Genomic DNA, 21,731 nt, shown 5'->3' with positions numbered 1-21,731 from the left:
TTTAAAGTCAGTTCCAACCCAAATGATTCTATGGAACCTTGGAAAACAAATTCTCTGTTAGCCTCAGGCTCACTGAAACATGAGTTTGCTGAAGTATCAGCAATGGGTTAACAGACTGAAATATTTCCCTGCATCGTTATTTAAAGATGAAATTGCATAGAGGTAGTTCAATTTAAGAAGAATATCACAGAGTGTTCTTAGGGTTCACACTGTTCTGTCCTTTATTTTTGTCTGTATGGTGCTCTGTTGTGTTTCTGTGAGCTCTAATGGGTCTATATAATTTTATGATGTTGAAATGTAAACATAGATATGCAAAATGCCAACATGGGCTACTGTGCACCTCAGGCTTAGCAAAGATTTGTCATTTAGGAATTAACAGATAGCTGAGTAGTTGTGCCATTTGAAGAAATGTTGTGTTATGAGCCTGGTGAGTTGGAATCTGCAGGACAGCTGTTATTGTTTCTAGCTTTAACTTTCCTGTGTATGGCACACTAATAGTTGCTTCTAATGATAGGCATATGGATCTAATTCTTTGATGTGATGTTCTGCTTATGCTTTAAAAACACTTGCACTGAGAGGCTTAACTAAAAGAATATGACTTTCTCTAGAGCTTAAAACCAGAACAAAACTATATGCAGTGAAACTACTGAAGCCCATATCCTTCAGCAGTTGTCTCTTGTTATCAGTTTGAGTCAGCCCTTCTGTGTCATACTTTAAGCCCACAGTCTCACAGGGAAAACAGATACAACTCTCTATCCACTGCTCGTCTGCCTGTTTTCACGGTGTGTGGAAGAATTTAATCTTTTCAGATGTCTTCCTTTCTATAGTGCTGGAGCATAAGGATCTAAATACTAGCAAAGAGGCAATCAAAATGCTGTTTTCAAAGCTGAAAGCAAAAACCCTAACATACTATTGACATGGAAGCAGGAAGTCGAGAATTAGCTGATAAAGACGTGAGACAAGAACAAACTATATATACATATAATATTTATATGGCCTTGATCTAAGGGGAAAAAAAGTACCTAATACAACCAGAAGGGATCTTTACTCTTGTCTGTCGGCTTTGACAGAGTGCTTCCATTCTGCAAATAAGCCTTAGAAACACCTCCTGTTTTTCAGAAGATGGCTCTACCCCCTCAAGGTGGCAGAAGAGTGCAAAGCAACTTGAAAATGAAGAGAAATCCCGGCCGTTTTTCAACACAGTAGATCACATCAGATAATCAGTTTAAATTTGTTATTTTCAGTATCACAGAATCAAAGAACGGTTTGGGTTGGAAGGCACCTTAAACATCATCTGGTTTCACTCCCCGCCATGGGGACCAGGTTGCTCAAAGCCCTGTCCAACCTGGCCTTGAACACTGCCAGGGATGAGGCAGCCACAGCTTCTCTGGGCAAGATAATGCTATCATGAGCTTCAGATAGTAAAAAGTACTAAATAGTACTGCATACCTAAAATGACAAAAGTCCATCTAACAGTGGTATCTTTGCACAGAGGTTGTTGCAGCAGCTTGGCAGGTGAGTTAAGGACTGCATGTTAAAAAACATTTGTAAGCTCTTAATCAGATGAATTTGCATCTGCTGTTTCTGATTCATAGAACCTGACACCTCAAAGTCTAAATCATTATTGTCTTTTCTAGTCTGAGTAAGACTGCAGTTTGTTGCCAGGAGCTTTCCTGGTTTGGATGGGTGCTCTTCTGATAAACTAATATGTTTTCAGGATGAGCTGTAATACTGATCCCTTGGTCAGCAGGTCAGAAGATTTGGATAGTAACCATGACAGTGAATTCAGGCAAAAAAACAACCAAAACAAGAAAAACTCTCTGCAGGAGCCGGTAATGAGTGGTTAAGTCAATAGGTGGTGCACTATGCGTGTGGAGAACTGCTTTTGCTGGTCCTCTAAGGGTCTTGAGGATTTGCGTTCTAGAAAACTTGTTTCATTTCACCCAACCAACCAGTTTCAGTAGCTTGAATGGAGTAAGAGAAAATAAAATACATGTTTTTAAGACGGTGTTGGTAATTATTGGAATTAATTACATGTATTTCAAATGCTTGTGTTCGAAATGGCATTCAAATGTTGCATTTGTTTTGATACTTATATTTGGCTTAATGAGAACCATCGTTTGATGGTTAGTTGGAGAGTACACTCAAGCATGGAATCACATTTGGGAAATTTTGCTCATGTAATGCCTGTAGTCAGTCACCCATCTTCCAGGAAAGGACAAATTTCTTCTAGCCTAAGAATACAGACATACAGTCATTTCTGTGAAAGATCTTCGTTTATGCACCACATATTGCTTTATCTGAACTTGCCGTTATCTCAGTGTTTGAAACGCCTTCCAGATTTCTTCTTGTTCTGAATGCAAACTTTAATCTATTTTTAACCCTGTTGTTTAAACTAATTTATGTTAATTTAAACTGGTTGCATTACTACTGATAAATACCTGGTCATAATTAAATTCTCCAGAGATAATCCTTTTAACGAGGCAGACTACTCCCGAGGATAATTAAGCTCACTTTACCAGAAGTTTATTCAACATTTTATATTCCTGAAATTAGATGATATGAAGGCTCCTTGCCCTGTCTGCGATTCATCTCAGTTATTTTCAGCTACAATCCTGGAGAGAAAAGACAGTTTCTTCAATATTGTACATAACATAAGCAAAATACTTGATTGTGCAGTAAGTTCTGATGTGCTTCAAGCCTGCAAACCACACTATCTTCTTGGCGCTAATAAGTTTAGAAGTTGTGAGGTAGGTGCTATGTATTTTTTGTGGCTTTGTTTCCAAATGAGTCCACTTCTGTGGTCAAGGTGTGAAAACAGAGAAGAATTTGGAAGTTACCAATGGCCTGGTAGAAAGCAAGCATTCTCTGCCTGGCAGGACATGCTGTGGAACAGATCACAGAGAGCAAAGGAGAAATCAGAAGATGACAAAAGAGAGAGCATTTGCCCTTTGTAGTTTCCTTTCTAAACTTCACATGTTACTTTAACTGTGGTTTGTTTTTTTTTTCATTCCCAAGCAGCAATTGTCCTCCTCCCAGCCCTAGCAATAACCTTCATATGTCATAGTTGATTACACAGTCTGAGGGATGCGGTTTTATATTTTCAGTCATGTAAGAACTTCCTGGCTTATAAATAATCTATGAGAAAATAAACTTTTAACATCTTAACATATTATTTTCTTTTTAGAACAACATCTAAAATTATATTTTGAAATACTAAGACAATGATAAAAATATTAACGCTTTAAGAATCACCATGGTCCAATGAATAAATGCAGGTATTTACCTGCAGTATATTCTGCTCAAGAAAAAATGGGTTTTATTTTATCATGGCAATTCCCCTTTTACTAATTCAGCACAGAGCTGTGGGCACAGAGCAGCTGCATGTAGGGCCATGTTTTTACGTTTGCCCTTTTTTCTTTATACAGTTCATTGCAAGCATGAACGAAAACCTTTCTTTGGAAACAGTTTTTAGTGCTTATACCTTCGTGCACCATTTGGAGCTGCCTTCAGACTCTCAGCTGCTAACCTTTGATGTAACCTTTGGAGTGGTGCTTTCTTCAGGTTACAGGGAACTCCTGGATATTTTCCTCACGCTTCCCTTTGGGGGATCCTGCGGACTAAGCCTGTCTCACTTCTTCCCTTACCTGCTTTTGCTGTTGTCTTCATGGTCCTCCATGTGCTCCGCGAGCACCTTCGTTGATTCCAGAAACATGGCTGTTGGAACTGCAGTTCATTCGGGGTTTTCAGAAATGCACTGTGTTACAGTAGTCTCTTAAAAGGCCTCAGATTAAGAACAGTCTTTCCTTTCCATGGTGTTTTTGTGGTTGTAAATTATTAAGGTTAGCAACAGCGGATAGTTCTGTGTCTCACATAGAACTGACGGAACTGCAATGGCGTAACAAACCCTGATCTTCCTGACAAGGCAACTAAATTTAGAGATTCCTTGCATAGACCTCTGCACATCATTTCCAGAGCACACAGGCACAGTTCTGCTCAGCACAGCACAGCAAGCACAGCTCTGTCAACAGCCAGCAGCTTCCTGTCTTCAAAGAAGCTTAATTTTCTTTCCATGCTTAAGTGAGATTATCCTTCTTTCAGCCATTAATCCTGTTTAGCATTTTGAAAAAAAGGAAGGGATTATTTCTGCTCCTGAACTTCTCATACTATGAGGCATGGAGTTATTGAGTTCCTCGTGGACTTGTCAAAAGGTGGTTTTGAAACAAAGAGTCAAATAGACAATCACACCCTTAAGTCAGTTGTAGGCAGTCTTTGAATACTCTAAGCAAATGTTTTATAGCAGTGGGCTAAGATAGCTGCAGTAATGCAAATGTATTGTAAATTCTGGGTATAAATAAATATCTGCATCTAAGCAAGTAACTTAACTCATTAAATAGTTTCTTTTGGAACACTGGAATGCTTTATTTTTTTTTCACAATTTATTTAAACATCTCACATATACAAAATACATTTTCTTTCTTTTCTTGAGAAATGATGATTTTTTTTTTTAACCCATCGTAGGAGATGGAAATGAGATTCAAAAATGGGAACACCTGATTTTGGAGGAAGAGGACAAAGTTGAGGAAAAATTATCCACATGCTTAAGCTGTGGGTGAGACAGGACATTCTAAGCTTTGAGACAGACTTCAAAAAAACAGAGAAGTGATACTTCAAATGCTACTAGCACCATCAAAGTTCAAGTATCGGAAAGATAGTCTGTAATAACGCAATTAGCACCACTGTATTTTGAGTGGAACTGAAAGTACCTCAGATCATAAGGAGAAGTACCTACAAAAGATATGGATCACACTTGATTTAGTGTATGAGGTAGTTTAAACCTTTGGAAGTCATGGTTTTAAACTTCCTCCATGGAAGATATTCAAAGGCCACAAGTGGTGCAAACTTTCATGATTTTTTTATTTTGTTTTTTTTTTTTTAATTTACAAAGGTTGACATTTCCCACAGCAAGGTGTTAAATCTTGAAAGACTTCCAAGTCCTTTTGGGGCTGTATTAAATTTCATTGCACAATGCTCCAATCAATTCTTCTCCTTCTCTTTCGCCCAGAGTTTAAGCAAGTAGATGAACAGAAGAAATGGAAGGAGTCAGCTTTCATTATAAAAAGAAATGACAAGAGAATAATTTGGAAGAGGCTTTAAGTTAATTTTAGTTCATTCATTTGAAACAGACTGGGCCAATGTCCAAACCGAATTCTTGGTCAGCGCCGCCAATATCCAAAGGTGCAATGTCAAGGATGGGCAAGCGGGATGGCTTATTTGTTCTGTATTCAATGATTGTTTTGCCCCATTGGTTGTTCTTTCTCTGCAAGAGAAGATTCATTGCAATCGTTATTGTATTGTTTATGGTATTGAGAATTGCTTCACCTGAATGGATAATTTCTGAAAGAACTTCATACTAGTTTTGCTGCCATTGTTTGCAAATTAGATACCCATATCCAAGTATTTAGAGCACTGATACAGAGAAAGTGTTTAATCTTCTGAAGTCACATTTGTGATGGTCTACATGAGCTGCCATATTATTCATTGGTAGCTCAGAAACACCTGCCTCAGTTTTTCAAGACTTAAAGATCCTGCCCCTCCTTCAGCTTGTGCACTGTTTTCTTATCAATCTTCAGCTTACACAGAATTTGGGTCTAGTCTCTCTGAAAAGCTTTTTCTCTTTTGCCACACTGCACAGTACAAGGCAGGATTCGTTTGTACCCCAGTCCTTCCCACTTTTTAACGATCTGGCATAGCTGTTTTTTTTGAGCTATTTATCTTCAGTGGGTAAAATTTTGCTGGTTTCACTGATGCTCTAATTCAAATAAATCAAAGCCCAACTCTGTCCCCAACTATGTGCTTAAGCATGGGCAATCATAGTGCCCATGGTTTCTACATTACTTACAGAGCAGCCATCCTCAAGAACACTGAAAGTGAATCTGCTGTTGCCTTCAGCTCGTAGTTCAACATCATTGGATCCCTGCAGTATGACAGCCTTTTTAAGGTTGCCGGTTTCCTCATCCATATAAGCAATGCTGTTCTTGCAGTGGTAGGTGATGTTCTGGGAGGCATGGTTGGCCAGCAGACGCATGAAGGCAAGTTGTGTGGCCATATCCTTTGAGGTCACTCCTTCATCATTGTATTCAAACTGAAAAACAAAAAGGAACCCAGTCAGTGGTACTGCTGTGGAGCAGTGGATGTCTGTAATGGAAGTATGTGATATTTGCTCTAGGAACATTAAAAAATAATCATGTAAGTCTGCAATTGCTTGTCTGTTGCAACTCCAAGAGCTAAAGTGCATCAAATAAAACTAGCAGGAACAGACTGAAAACCAGACACGAGTGGACATTACTGTAGAACTCTGTTCCAAGATAGGGTGTTAACAGTTTGTGTGCATTCAAAGATAAGATCAGACAAGTTTGAGGAAGACAAAATACTGTTTCCATAGATGTACAAATAATGCCTGTCTCAAGAAAAAACTGAATTTCTGTTACTAGTCAAATAGAATAGTGTCTACAGGTATTACAAAAGTTTGCTTCATTCTTGCATTCTTGTACAGCATCTACTTTTAGCCACTGTAAGAAACAGGACCCTAGACTTTTTGACCCAGTGAGATCAATCTTATGTTCTGCGAAAGATCTTGGACACTGTGATTTCATCAGAAGATCCACTCAATTTAAGTTAAGAATTCTGTTATTAGATCTCTTTAGCTTTAAAGAAGTTATTTAGTTGCGATTGACTGGTGTGTCTAATGTATCTAATGTGCAAGTAAATGTATTTCTTGTTTTTAATTACACTGGCAATTCTGAATGATATGGTGGCATACACTCAGGATCTGTGATGTGTAATACAATTATCTTTTCAGGAACAGTGTCATATATAAAAAAATATCTCAACTAAAAGAATAAGCAAAGATGTTTTTTACTTTTTTAGAGAGTTTCTGTGCTGTCTTTATATTCCAGTCCAGGCTTCCCTTAGCAATAGCCATTAGTCATGCCAAATTAATCATTTGCAGACAACAAGAAAAAAATAGATACTGAGAAATCTTTTTAACAAACTGTGACCCAAACCAGAACTGGAACTCTGCTCCCCTGGGATAAAAGGTAGTTCCCTTTTTTCATATTTCCCCTCTAAAAGTTTAATTTATATGTTTGCTTTCTGAGAGTCAGTGAACTGGGAATTCTTCAGACAGCAGAGTAGGAAACAACCATCCTCCCATCCATCACTTACTTGGCTGCCACCATTGATAGTTTCACCAAACCATACATGCTTCTTGTCCTTGGGATTCTTGTTGATGTACCAGTTCTTGGCAGGAATATTGTCAGGGTTGGCATGGATACAAGTCTCGCCAGTAGCAAAGTCACAGTATGCTCTAATGGCATCCGCAGAGCAGCCTTGGTTAGGATCAATCCAGTAGAAGCCTGCCATGAAGGAAAGAAATGCAAACAATAGTTTGCTCAGCTTAGTGTTTGCATTCAGTTTATATTCACTTGTTTGCTATAGTAATCCAGAGAGGTCACAAATATCACAACTAGATACAATATTAAGGTGATAACTGGGATAAATGCATATTTTAGATTGTTAATGTCTAAGAAACCGTATTTGAAAGCTAAGGTTAAATATTTTCTGTATTATTTTGAAAAAATTATTGCAATAATCATGCAACAATAGCTATAAAGAGCTTTTCAGAATGTCCTTGTGTCTATTTTCGGTGGAGGCAAAGAAAACTTCTTTGTGGGTCATTTAGTATTTTCACTGGGTGGCCAAGGATACCATTCGCCAAAGAGAGCTAGTCAGCTGGAAGGACTCCCTGAGCCAGAATGGGCAAACATCTGGCAAGAACATACCGCTGCTCCATTCTGGGTGGCTGAGCCTTAGGTCACGGCAGGTGCGAGCTGGGTTCTTTCTGGAGCCTTCTGGGGTCAGCAGGGTCTCAATTTGATTGTTCAGTGTTTTCAGAGTGGCATCAACTTCATAATCCTTGGGTCTGAGAGCAGGCTGATCAGCCCGGTAGTATTCTGCATCAAAGCCAACCTCATATCCACCACCATTGGGACCAGGAGGACCAGGGGGACCAGGAGGACCAGGAGGACCCTAAAATTTTTTTAAAAGCAAAAGCCAAGAAGCATTCTATCAGACATATGTTTCTCTCAATTAAAGCTTCCACACCTGAATAGTCCTACTTAACTCCTAGCACCATTAGCTCTAATCTGAGCACATATGGACTTGCCCCGTGGTGACTACAGTGGGCTCAAGCAGTGAAAGATGCACAGTGTAGGACTACAGCATCTTATTTGTGTATCTGCTCTCTGGCCATAACAAACAAACAAGGTGTAGCCCTATTAAGGAAAAGTTTGATGCTAAAAACAAAAGACGTTTGGAACTTGGTGGTTTGATTGTTTGGGGGTTTTTAATTTTTAATAATAATTTTGTTTTTAAATAAATAAACCCACATCTTATCCTAAACTGCTAAGCTTTTGAAGTGATTTTCTTGCAACTGTGACATAAATGTGTTAAATCAATTAAAAATACATTATACTTACAGCAGGGCCTTGGCTACCATGAGAGCCACGTGCACCAGCAGGGCCAATAGGTCCAGGGAGACCATTGCGACCATCTTTACCAGGAGGACCAGAAGGACCAGGTGGACCCTGAAAGGAAACTTAACAGTTTAATGGCAGTAGAAAACCCTACAAATAGAGCTTCATAAAAATGGTAGTGCACATATACAATTGCACAAAAGGAATGGGAGAGTTATTTGAATATGCTCTTAAATTCACATACCCTTGGGCCAGCTGGGCCATTGTTACCAGGAGGACCTTGATCACCGTGTTGGCCCTATTGGGAAAGACACAAGCATAGTCATTAAAAAAAATGCAGGGGCACACATTTGTTTTTGCATGATTCAAGAAGGAGCTGTAGTTTGCATGTATATTTGTGGTCAGAGAATGGGAATCTAGGGCTAATGGCATTTGTTAGTGGAGTTGAGGTATAAAAGGCCTGTTTGGGGAGGGGAGGAGAGAGAACATAAAGAGGTATTTAAGGTGATAATGTATAAAACTCCTTGTATTGTTTCTTCAGATTTTCAGAGAAAGCTTTAATATAGAAGTCAGAATTCCTAAAGGAGATACCAGAATTTAAGGGGAAGAAAATCTACAAATTACTTCTCTGTGATGCACAGGCTTTACAATTTCTGGCCAAAATAAGACATAATATTAAAAGAAAGGCAGAGCTTTTTGAATTCTGTGGTAGCCAAATGTAGTCGATCTTCAGGGCAACTAATGGATAGTAAATCAAACTATCAATGGCAGTATGAAATTTTTGTATTAAGGAGAGTTTAAAGAGAATCTTACAGCCTTTGAAAGATGATGCTGAGTGGAGTAAGTGGTATCAAACTGCTGGGTTGTGCATATTTACTTTTTTTTTTTGCTCTTTATATTAAGAATCTTGAAAAGCATTTACTTACAGCAAGACCAGGAAGACCCTGCAATCCATTGTGTCCCTTCAAGCCAGGCAGACCTCTATGCCCCTTATCACCAGGTTCACCTTTCTCACCACGTGGACCTTGTGGGCCCTAGGAAAGGATAGAGGTGTCAGAGGAATAAAACAGAGGCTTCAAGCACATACTACCGTCAAAGCAAGGATTAAGGATGAGCATTCTATGTTACGCCTAGGGCTTCCCCTCATACATATATGTACATCTTGTTAACACACCCAGGAAGAGTGTCAATCCCAAAAGCTTTGGGAAAAGTCCCATAAATGAATGCCAATTGAGATTCTAGGTCTGTAAATATTTACAGCTCCTTAAGCACTACTTTTTGGGCCCATGTCTTGAGCATAGTTGTGAGTCTTTATTAATACAGCATGTTTTCTTGCATCAGTGTGGTAATGGATTTAGAAATCAGACTTACAGCAAGACCTCTTGGACCAAAAGCACCAGCAGGACCGACAGCGCCAGCAGGACCCTGAAGCAGGAATAGAGAATTATGTCACTGCTCTATACTATACCTAATAAAGGTTCCATGCTAAACACATCTCTACAGAAAGCAAAGTAATTACCCACATATTGTAGAGGTTTGGTGTATAATGTATATATATATATATGATAGACAAAGGTTAGTCCTGGGTGAATCAAAAAAATTAAGGTCACATCAACTTACAGGTTCACCACGGTTGCCAGGCTTTCCAGAAGGACCAACTTGGCCATGAGGACCAGGAGCACCCACAGCACCACTGGGACCGGGGTTACCAGCAGCACCACGCTCACCCTGGGAACAAAGGAATGGAAAAGGAGAGACAGTGTGTTACTACTGATTGACACATTGGAATATATCTTCCATGATTATCAAATAAAGAAAAGACTAAGTTACCTTGAAACCAGGAGCACCATCACGGCCTGGAGGACCATCGCTTCCAGGATTGCCCTATTAAAATACCACAAAAAAATACTGAAGTCAATCAACCTTCATCTCACAGAGAACTGTGTGTCAGTCTAAGTGTCCCAGTAAGAGTAAGATGATATTGAGATGGAATAGCATAAATCTTGAAGATAGCCAACTCCCCCTTATAGATACCAGTCTCAAATCCCTTAAATAATATTAATGTTCTTAGAAAAGTATGATGGTATTCAAGTATTTCAGGTTTTTCAAAATTCAGTATAGAAGAAAATTACTGTGTTTTGCTATATTTCTCTAAAAGAAAAGGTCAGGACAACAGTGATCTTCATCTAGCTTGCACTCTTGTAAAACTGAGACCTACTTTTTAGGGGAAAAGTGCCACTGGTGAGAAAAGGATTTAAACAGTAGTCACAGCCAAACTACTTTGTTGTGGTACTTCACAAACTTAAATGGCGTCCTTTGAGAATGTTAATTTCACTTCAACCATTTCACTGTGTACACTATCAAACCTCTTCCTCCAGAAAATTCCCACAGAACAGAAAGTTTGTTTCTTTTTAATTACTATTTTCTGATCTCTTTGAAATCCTGTAAATCTCAGGACTTGCAGGAGTCCTCCATCAAGAGTGCTTCAGGTTATCAAATAGGCTTCCTAGATAAGGCTCAGAGAAAGCCTGATACAGGAGACAAGACAGTGTGTTAAAGTTTTACTTTAACTGTTCGTAAAGTGTAAGTCATGTGTAACCACTACTTGGATGCCCTTATTCAATGTGAACTCCTACCTTGGATGGTTCAATTGGATAGATAAATTTATTTCCTGCTCTATGAAGAGCTAAGAGCAGGGCCCTGTCCTCCAAGTAATCAACGATGAGGCAGGACATTAGATGGAGCATTTTTTTTTGCTCCAGTGTTCCCACATTCCCCCTTCAGCACAGCACAGGTCTTCCACTGTGTCTTAACCTGCAAGGATCACTGCAGTTCAGCACTGCCTGCCACACAGGCATGTTTTTAGCCTGAAGACATATTTTACATCTTGTGGTGAGGGAATACACATTGGGAAACACTGTGTAGCTCATCCACAATGTTAAAGAGCAGGCATCTAACATGACGTTTAAGAAAATTTGCTAGAAACAACCTTTCCTGAATTATTATTCTCTATAGCCAAAACCTCATCCTCTCGGATGTACTTTTTTTTCCTCCAGCTCTGACAATGAGTTAATCTTTTCTCCACTTCATCCTTATTGGCAATTAAGCAAAAATTCAAAAGATTCTGACAGTGACTCCCGGAAGTATTTCAGACACAATTTGTTCCTTGATGAATTTTTCCAGTAGCTGAGGACAAGGAGGGGAATCCATATCTGTAATAATCCTGCTATAACTTTCCCTGAAGACACCACAAGGTACAGGTTTGCTAGCAGAACAGCCTTCAGTTGCATCCATTTTTAGTCTGTATTTGTCTTTGGCTCAGAATAAAATAAAAGCAATCCTGAAAAGGAAATAAGACGTTGCTTACATCACGACCAGCTTCACCAGGCGCACCATTTGGACCAGGAGAACCCACAGGACCAGAGGGACCACGGGCACCAGGAGGACCAGAAACACCCAGGGGACCAGGTTCACCCTAATACAGGAACAGTGGAAAAAAAAATGACATTGTAACACAACACAAAGCAGTCTTACAGAACTTTTGGCCTCTATGTAAGAGAAACATTTATCTGCAATCAATTCTGAAGTGAAACAGAACCAGGACACAAGATACCTAACTACACCAAATATTATCTTCATTCTCAATCTTCTACCTTTTCTTCTTGAAATCTTTGATGCCATTCAAACATACGCTCATCTGCTGACACAAATCTTGTCTGTCAGCAAGCAATAATTTCTTCTACTGCCTTGTTAAGTCCATATCCTCTGTCTGCAGCAGCAATGGAAACAGCAGAATCTATATTTCCTTTTCTCTGGCTTCCCATAAGAGGACACCTCAACTTCTTTCTTTACACATATCTGTTTAAAGCAGTTAACTAGTTGTATACTCACTGCTGCTCCAGAGATGCCTGGAAGACCACGTTCTCCCCGAGAGCCTGGCAGACCAAGGATACCAGGAGCACCAAGAATACCCTGAGGACCTGGGGTACCAGGAGGACCCTGTGACATGAAGAGAATATTATTTATGTTAATAGAGAAAAATTAATTTTTATTGCCCTGCATATTTCTTATTTCCAAGGATCTCGGTGTGTGTCAGTGATAGTTCCTGCATGGAAGAAGTTGATACCAAGCCATTGATACCAAGACTTTAAACTCGAAGGCTAAAGGTCTGTAACAAGGTAATGCTGGTTCTACTCCCCTCACAACTATTTCCAGTGAAAACACTGTTTCTGAACAACACTGTACACATGCTTTTTCCTTTCCCATTCAGTAACAAGGGGTAATGCATGAAAATTGGAGTATTCAGCAAGAGAAGATGACTATGTGAGGGAATCTCATAGAGACTGATCATCTGAGACTAATTATGAGACAGCCTTTTAAGATATCTAGGTGGTATCTGACATCTCCAGACAACCCTTAGAGCTCCCTAATGACCATTTGAAAGGTAAACTTTAAGTGACTTTTCCTTTTCCTTGCAATTTGAACACCAAATGTAATCAGGTTGAGTAATCAGCCTAACAGATTGCCCTAAATTATCCTAACTTTCAGAACTATTGACTGTAAGTTTTCATAATTCAAACTGAATTAGAGTATCAAAAAATAGAAGATGAATTACTTTATGCTGGACATTCAGGGGCAAATTTTCAGTTGTCACCTACAATATTTTAACATCTGTGTATGACAATGACACTGATGATCTCATTCTTAGCTGTAACTTCTGCAGATCCCACAAGAACTTTCTATAATTTTTTACTGAGAATTAATAGAGTGGTAATTCACACAAGTCCATACTTCCATAAACCAGGAATGTGTCTGACTTTCAAATGCCAGTACTTCTGGATGTGCAAGCTTGAAGACACTAAAAGGTAATTAATTATTTGCATGATTATAAGCCAGAAAACTGGGGCCAGACAGCTTTGTGATTTCCACAAATTAAAACTTCTGATGCAGGAATGATTTGAGATTGCTCTAAATGAATGTTCACATGTTTCTTGTTTTGCTCAATTCAGAGCTGGAGATTCTGCTTCCCTTTCACAGTCTAAGTAGCAATTTCTTCTGTAGTTAGCCTTGATGCTTCCATTTGGCCTACTTGCTGGGAAAGATGCAACAGATTAAAACCTGACCCATAGATCAGGTTCATTTTTTTATGGCATGTTTGTCAAACATGTCTATAAACAATTTCTTGAGCCTCAAGGGGAGCTTCTATTTAAAAGCTTTGCTACGTTTGTGGATAAAAGAGAACTCATGAATACCAGAAGCATCTTGGAAGCCATAACACTTATAAGAAGAGACATATTTTTAATAAGGTGTGATACTCAGTAACTTACAGCAGCACCAGCCTCTCCAGATGGACCTTTCTCACCAGCAAAACCAGGTGGGCCAGCAATACCTTGTTCACCAGTACGGCCGACTGGACCAACATCACCACGTAGACCTCTAGCACCATCTTTGCCAGCTGGGCCAGGAGGACCAGGAGGACCAGTGATGCCCTAGGATTGAGCATGGATATGATATCACTACAATATAGACCCATTAACTGGGGAGAACAATTTCTTTTTGTTTATTATATTATCCCTAACCATGCAACTTGTGACTTATCTCCCATTAGAACACCTTTATTAGTTACTTACAGCGGGGCCAGGAGGACCAACTCTTCCAGCAGCACCAGGGAAACCAGTCATACCCTAAAAATAACAGTTACAAGGAAGATTTAGTTTAAAGGAAACAATGACCTCATGGAAAGCAACAATATCAGTGCCAAAAGCCTGAAGACTTACAGGAGGACCAGCATCACCACGAGGGCCAGCAGGACCAGCAGCTCCAGCGGGACCCTATGTATGAAGGATTGAAAAGACAGATGAACCAGGCCGAGTGTTAATGTCCCCTATTTAGAATAGGGGCTCAGACTCACTCTCATGAAAGTTAAAGGCAATTTTGCTTTTTACTTTAACAGGAGAAGGACTGGGACCAAAACCACAATTCCTGTCCTGATATAATTGTAGTAAATTCTCACTGACATTTTGTATCAGTATTCTAATGTCTGACAAAAGCTGCATAAGCCATTTATGATTCAAGTGAATTTGCCTTGCAGATGTTACATACACCTAAACAAATCTGAAAGTCAAAATGCGAAAGACATAGGAAGGCAAAGAGTAGCAAGTCCTCTGCACTGCAGGACTAATACAGCCATATAGTGCAAGGGCCTCTACTCTCTATGGGAATCACACAATGAGAACCCCAAGCCATGTTATCCTGAAACACTTTGAAGTATTTGAAATACCAGGGCCTGACTTTCTGCATCATTTCAACTAGCTTCCCAGTAACAAGCTGCATGCATATGAACTAGAACCTTTGTTCTACAAAGGTGCTAGCACATGAAGAACCTGTGTGCAAGTGGGTGCACAGAAAAAATTGCACATATATTTGAGGATGACTGGGTCTGAAAATCAGACTGTGACAGCACATCATGTTTTGAGAGGAAGGTATCAACATTCTCAGCTCAAAACTTACCCACAACCATCCCCTGAATGGTCCAAGACAGACTGATTTTGCTGATCTTCAGGACAAGTTGAAAATAACTATTTTTCTCTTCATTTCAGTTCCTGACTCATGATCTGGGCCCACATAAATAGACTGACAAAGTTTATACAATGTGTGAAGGTCAGCATGCTGACTTTCCTCACAGACCAGTTTTTGTTTCTTCTTTTAATTACCTTTTCAAAATTCAAGGCCTTCAGGCTAGCATATTGCTTGCATTGCACAGTTAAGAACTATGCATTTCATAAAGACACAGTTCACTTACCGGTGGTCCAGAGGCACCAATTGGGCCAATAGCACCTGTTGGTCCACTTTCACCCTTAGGTCCTTTAGGCCCACGCTCGCCTTTAGCACCAGGCTGACCCGCTGCACCCTATGGGCAGAATAACACACAGAATGAGAAGTTGCAGAGGAAATAGAGGAATGGCCTGGCATCAATAAGAGTAAAGTGCAAACAATACTCACAGGAGGTCCAGCAAATCCATTAGGTCCTACGGGACCAGGCTCACCACGTTCACCCTAGAGAGAGGACAAAGAAGAGAGGACTGGTTGGAAAGGGCTTTAAAAAGGCATTTTTCTGAACATCATGTCTTTGACAGAGGAATAGCTGTAGGAACTGTGACTTACAGGGATACCACGGGCACCAGCAGGACCAGCTGGACCAGCAGGACCACCTTCACCCTAAAAGAGATGGAAGAAAATATTATGACACTGTGGAGGAAGTCCTCACTGCAGCCAGGGCAGTAGTGGTCTTGCGGTACAGACACATATAGCGAGTATCTCCTAATGGAGAGGGTGTTACTGAAGATGCTTCTGATTTGACCCACCCTGTATTAATAATTTCTAATGATACTTGGACAGAATGAAGAATCATTCTGAGCTAATGTGTGGTTGTACGTGACCATATCAAAACTACTTCTCACATTTTAAGGACTGTGCAAATTAGCCTCAATTGGGAAGAATTCAGACAAAACCTAAACCAGAATCTTCTCCCCATATAACCCACTGCCACACAGATGTGCCCCGCTTCCCTGCCCTTTCAGATAACCCTGTCTTTTCAGGTGGCAAACTTCACTGAATAATTCTACAGTCCCAATAACTCTTGCATCCAAAATCTGAAAAGCTTGTAGAATGCTTGCACGCTAGAAAGATGGAACTTTTCTGGAACTTCTCATCTTAAATATACATGTGTGGATAAACTGCATAAAGGCAAGACACTTTTTCATTTGAAGAGTAGACTTACCCGTTCACCAGCACCACCAGCAGGGCCAGGAGCACCAATAGCGCCAGGGAGACCCTATAGATCAAGAGACAGGACACCATTTCTAACAACATGTAATTATAATTTTGTGCTGCTTTGCTGGCTGCGTTTAGAATTAGCTGTCTGGGCTGAGGACAATGTCACAGTGAACAACTGTCATTTCTCTGCTTGTGTTAACGAAAAGTGATCAGTTTTCTCTCTCTCCCCCCACATTCAAACATCCCTGGACAAGGAGAAACAAAGTCATATTGCACTGTATCAAAAGTGAGCAGATAAAGAGAAATGCAATACAATGGGAAATCGAAGTCCTGAACATCCCTTTCAGTCACTTAAGTTCGGAGGTGTAGCAAGGTAAACTCAAGCAGAACCAAAAGATACATACACGGGCACCATCTCTTCCGGTTGCACCAGTATCGCCTCTCAGACCTGGGGGACCCTAGAGTACACAGAGGAGAAAAAGAGCCTTATATTGGTAACAAACACGAAAGTTTGTATGAAAGAAGTCTTGAACTGTTTGTTGAGTACCCATGTATTAACTTGCATATAATATGAGATGCTTATCATGCTAGGGTGTTTTTGAGAATGGACTTTACTATTTCATTCTTATTGCTGAGCACATACTGACTTGCAAAATGAGAATTTCCAAACAAAGCGGCCTGACCTGCTTTCCAAAATTATAAGCCTGCTTCCTTCATGGGAAACCTACTTAGTTTCCCCCAGGTGGCAAGCATTTTGAATGTAATAAAAAACTCAAAACCAAGATGATGTGTGTTCCAAATTATGAATGTAAATTCCCACTTAAAATCCCTTTTCTTTCGGTCAAGAAATAACCATAAGCAGAAATCCTTCTGAGTATTCATGTTACACTTTCTATTTGAAGCAGGAAAACCACTGTTAAAAATGATGTCGTACAAGTGGTCACGTAAAATGTGTAACAAGAAATTATATCCAGGCTATGACTAGTGTCAAGAAATCAGACCAGCATTCTGTTCTATCTCTTTTTTTAACACATCCTACTCTTCTGCATTTATCTGCTTGTCAGTAAAATAGTGTTTTATAAAAAGTTGCAAGCAATTTTCATCTTAATTTCCTTGCAACTCCATATATGCCATGGGTTTTTTCAGTCAACACAAATAAAGCCGTTCTAGAAATCTCAGTTTAAATAATGAACAGAAGAGAATATGGGGTGAGATGTACATACCAAGATAAAAACCAATTTTATAGACAATGGATTAAGCAGAGGTGGCAACAGGACTTGCAAACAGACTTCATAGCTTTATATAAGGGTTTACATTGGCTAAAATGATAGAAAACTGATATAATCATGAAAATTTTGTAACTTGTATTTACTTGTTTCATAGCCAAGTTTCATACTTGTTTACTTGTATCATAGTCACTGCACCTAGAGCAGTCACAGATCTGATCAGTCACTGATCTGATCTGAACTTTATAGTAGGCCCATGCCTACTATAAAGCCTGTACTCAAAGACAGCTTTAGTATTTCTTTGGTAAAGATAAGCTCATTGTTAACCAATCCTGTAAAGAACTAGCTGCCACATAAACCAACTGCAGATGCTGAGCAAAGATCAAAATACAGTATCTTAGAAAAGACTGTCTGTTAGACCAACAAACTCTCTACTTACTGACTACTAAGTAATACAATTTCACAGTAAATAAAAGTTGCATTGGGGTAACCTGCAGGGTTTTTAAGTTAATGAAATTCAAGCATCTCCCAAACCTGTGCCTGCAGTAACAAATCAGGTTGTCCACTTTACCTTTTCACCCTTGCCTCCTGGAACACCAGCAACACCTCTCTCTCCAGGGATTCCACCAGGGCCAGCAGGACCAGGACCACCAGCAGCACCAACATTGCCAGGCTCACCCTAGCAGCAACAGCATATTATGTAAATCAGTCAAATCATCCACGTAATTTGGAACAAACTTCTGTAATTACTACTTTGCTCATCATTCTGCTTGCCTGTAAACAGTGAGAGAAGCAGTATTTTGTCTTAAGCTATCATATTTATTTTATTTTTTCAGCTAGTGAAGATGCTATGCTTGAACACTCTCTCTGATTCTGTGGGCTTCTGAGGTTTTAGGGTGTCCCATAATCCAAACTAAACTTCTGTAGGACTACCCATGAAAATCTTGAAAACTAAGACTAATTCAGCTAGCATCAGCCAATGTTGTTAGATGACTGCTCATTATTGGGCTTATATTTTGGGGGAAATATTTCTTACAAGACACAAGAACTTCCTGTGTATGAGTAGAGGTGGATACACACAGAAGTCAGCATGAATTTTTGCCAGAATCTCGGGCCCTACCTCAAAACAGAATAGTATACCCAGCTGACAAGCTGTATGCAAACAGTCCAAACTGGAATTCCCCTCCTATCATCTATAGTGTTAAACATAAGAACCTTTAGTACTAGTGTGGATTAGCTGGGATGGGGCTTTAACCACTTGAAGAAACAACCCAGGAGCTATGGTATATGGGTAGCTACCGATTACCAGTAATCATTTATGCTCTTAGGAATTCAATAGTAAGGCAATGGCAGCTGGAAAAGTCATACCTTGTTACCATCAGGGCCTGGTGGGCCAGCTGGACCACGGCTTCCAATGGGACCGGCAGGACCAACAGCACCGCTTTCACCAGGAGGACCACGTTCACCCTGCAGGAGACAGTCTGATTTGAGTTCTGCCTTGAACTGTTCTGAGGCTTAGAGGTTTAAAAGCACTGACTAGTAGCAATGACAATGGAATACATTTTTATATGAACAAACCATTAAGAACCGTATTAGAATTGTGCAGATATTAACTGAACTGGTTATGAGAACTGGCTCTAGGTTTTGACACAAACATAGCAAAGTGAAGAATTAAAGTCTTGTAGGATGATAACAGCTGACAAAGTACAAGTACTTCCTGAACATGGATTTTGGCAGCTGTGCTCACTCTGGTAACACTGTCTTGTATTCTATTGTCAAATGGAGCTTCGGATACCAGTTAGAAGGCAGATAACGGATTCTAGTGAAATTACAGCCATAGTAATTGGCAAATAATTATTTTTACAGCGGCAAATGCCTGATGAATATTGGAGAATAAAGGTGACAGCTAAAGCCTACTAATGTGACCTGTATATTATAACAGGTATAAGGACAAATTCTGAAACAGATGCCATCTGTAGACACGGAAGTAGCCAGAAATGGGCTTAAATGCACAATGGATCTACCAAAGATAGAAATATCAGTTTAGCTATCCTTGTTTGGGCTGGGATAGAGTTAATTTTCTTCCTTAACTAAAGACATACCAAATTATCCCATTGTGATAAAGCTGGACAACAGTGAATAATCTGATGAGGCATAATGCATATTTTTAGTTACGATGGAGAATCTGGGAATTTGTTTGAGAATCTAAAATGTAGTCAAATAACTGACTCAAAGAGAGACAGCACAGTGCTAGAAAGCACCAATGATGCAGAAGGCTAATTTAAAATGAACTGATGCTCCCCAATTAATAGATCTTTCAATTATTTTTACATACATTTTGTTAATGACAGAGGCAGAAAAGGAAGAAATATTATTCATGAAATATGCAGATTATCACAAAGGTGGAAACTCTTGTCATCAGGAAGAAGGGCTGGCATATTTGTTTATCTTGAGAAACATGGAAAAGTACGTATCTACTATTATCATGGAACACATTAAGAAAGTCTGTACTAGATTTTAAACGAGTTACTCACTCTTGGGCCAGCGGGACCAGGGACACCAAACTCACCATGAAGACCCTAGAAGAGAGCAGACATACTGATAAAGCTTATTTCTAAAGCAAACTTATCAGCTTAAATTGTACTCTGTTTCCTAGCAGTAAACAGAAATACTTCTCAATTGAAGTAGCATATTGAAAAATCTTTCGCCCAAACCCAGGCATTTAGATACACAGAAATAAACCCTTTTCATATAGCTGCACAATATTTCAAAGCACACATGAGATGATAGTTTCTCATCTGAAGAAAGAGTTAGCTATTAAATTTCAAGCTCATTTTTCAGGTTCATTCAATGTAAACTCTTGTACAGGGACATAGAGAGATCTAACTATAAAGGTTAAAGGTGGTTATGACACATAGGATTCACAATTTGCAGATTACATCACACACTCTGAGCAGAACTTAGAGCCTAACTTGCCACAGAACGACCTCAGTTGTACACCATTGTCAGTTCACTGAAATCAACTGAGGTGCAAAAGCATACAACTGGAGTAACACAGTTACATTGAACCTTGAGGATTGCAAAAAAAAAATTGAAGTAAAACGTTTTTCATGTACTATCTTGTCCTTCAGAGAAGGAGGCATATTTTAGACCTGAAAAGCAAAGGACTGGCTTTGCTTAGTTTCATACCAGAACTTTGAAAAAAGAAGTGTGTTGCAAATTCCAATGGACCTTGATCATTTCTGGCTAGCTTTAACAAAAGGGACTATTAAATTTTGCATACAACATGGATTGCTTAGCTTTGGCAAATGGATACAACAGGCACATATGCAATTGTAAACATAATGCTTATGCAATGTCTGCCTGCCCCTACTTGTGGAATACTGTATCTGTCACTCACCCTTTCACCTGGTTTACCAGCTTCACCCGCTGGACCTGAGGGACCTGGCAGACCCTAAGTGTAAAGAAACAAGAATAAAATAAAGTTAAAGCAGAAGCTCTTAAGATGCTTGGTAAACCACAGATAAGATTGAGCAGAGCACATAGTTATTTACCTGGAAGCCAGGAGGGCCAGCAGGACCTTGTTCACCCTTTCCACCTTGGTTGCCCTGGATGGAATGAAAACCAAGGGATTAACTTGGAAGGAAAAACACAGGAAAACAGATTCTAAAATTGGAAGTCTAATTAATGAAAAGTAACTCACAGACTGGATCTGTGCAGAAGCTGTTACTTACAGTGACTCCAGGAGGACCTTGAGCACCGTTATTTCCCTCTGGACCAGGAGCACCCTAAATGTGTTCAGGTAGAAAGCTGTTATCAAAGCTTTGATTTGTTATGAATAACATCTCCCTAAAGTGATTCTGTGCTGAACTATAGGTTTTTGGCTGTGTATTTTGAACATAGCCATTTAATTGTAAGAGCTTCACTGTCGAAGGGTATACAAGATGCTTATAATTTTAAATTCTCATGATTCTTTTAGTTATTGCAGCATGTTCATCCTTAAGGGAACTTCTTTTGGAATTACAGATTATGGGAACCTTGCTGATAGTGTTATTCCTGCAACGGACCAATTATTTGGTCCCTTAAATGGAAAAACTGGTAACTTTCAACTGTAAGAAGTTGGAAATTTCAGTTGGAAACAGGGTGAATTAGAAACCATACACTGTCCTTAAAAATCTGCACAGGGAGTGCT

The 21,731-nt window shown here is 39.5% G+C and overlaps 1 protein-coding gene across 1 annotated transcript in view; it reads right to left on the bottom strand.

The window, feature by feature from the left end:
• Positions 1 to 4,893: 4,893 nt before the first annotated feature.
• Positions 4,894 to 21,731, bottom strand: part of COL1A2 (collagen type I alpha 2 chain) — a 38,547-nt gene continuing 21,709 nt past the window's right edge. The window contains exons 27-52 of the mRNA XM_061468496.1: positions 21,274 to 21,327; positions 21,094 to 21,147; positions 20,940 to 20,993; positions 20,074 to 20,118; positions 18,908 to 19,006; positions 18,111 to 18,218; positions 16,718 to 16,771; positions 16,318 to 16,371; positions 15,702 to 15,755; positions 15,540 to 15,593; positions 15,340 to 15,447; positions 14,315 to 14,368; positions 14,168 to 14,221; positions 13,865 to 14,026; positions 12,429 to 12,536; positions 11,905 to 12,012; positions 10,368 to 10,421; positions 10,158 to 10,265; positions 9,909 to 9,962; positions 9,464 to 9,571; positions 8,782 to 8,835; positions 8,541 to 8,648; positions 7,845 to 8,091; positions 7,228 to 7,418; positions 5,903 to 6,145; positions 4,894 to 5,320 (exon numbers count right to left, since the gene is read on the bottom strand). Of these exons, the coding sequence (XP_061324480.1) occupies positions 5,174 to 5,320; positions 5,903 to 6,145; positions 7,228 to 7,418; positions 7,845 to 8,091; positions 8,541 to 8,648; positions 8,782 to 8,835; positions 9,464 to 9,571; positions 9,909 to 9,962; positions 10,158 to 10,265; positions 10,368 to 10,421; positions 11,905 to 12,012; positions 12,429 to 12,536; positions 13,865 to 14,026; positions 14,168 to 14,221; positions 14,315 to 14,368; positions 15,340 to 15,447; positions 15,540 to 15,593; positions 15,702 to 15,755; positions 16,318 to 16,371; positions 16,718 to 16,771; positions 18,111 to 18,218; positions 18,908 to 19,006; positions 20,074 to 20,118; positions 20,940 to 20,993; positions 21,094 to 21,147; positions 21,274 to 21,327 (2,538 nt within the window). The 3' untranslated portion in view covers positions 4,894 to 5,173. The remainder of the gene's footprint in view (positions 5,321 to 5,902; positions 6,146 to 7,227; positions 7,419 to 7,844; positions 8,092 to 8,540; positions 8,649 to 8,781; positions 8,836 to 9,463; positions 9,572 to 9,908; positions 9,963 to 10,157; positions 10,266 to 10,367; positions 10,422 to 11,904; positions 12,013 to 12,428; positions 12,537 to 13,864; positions 14,027 to 14,167; positions 14,222 to 14,314; positions 14,369 to 15,339; positions 15,448 to 15,539; positions 15,594 to 15,701; positions 15,756 to 16,317; positions 16,372 to 16,717; positions 16,772 to 18,110; positions 18,219 to 18,907; positions 19,007 to 20,073; positions 20,119 to 20,939; positions 20,994 to 21,093; positions 21,148 to 21,273; positions 21,328 to 21,731) is intronic.

The sequence above is a fragment of the Pezoporus flaviventris genome, unplaced genomic scaffold (assembly GCF_033815535.1).
Source record: "Pezoporus flaviventris isolate CSIRO_AGI_PZ_B2104156 unplaced genomic scaffold, CSIRO_AGI_Pfla_v1 ptg000047l, whole genome shotgun sequence".
Classification (NCBI taxonomy): Eukaryota; Metazoa; Chordata; class Aves; order Psittaciformes; family Psittacidae; genus Pezoporus; species Pezoporus flaviventris.
This window is presented reverse-complemented; position numbering and strand designations above follow the sequence as displayed.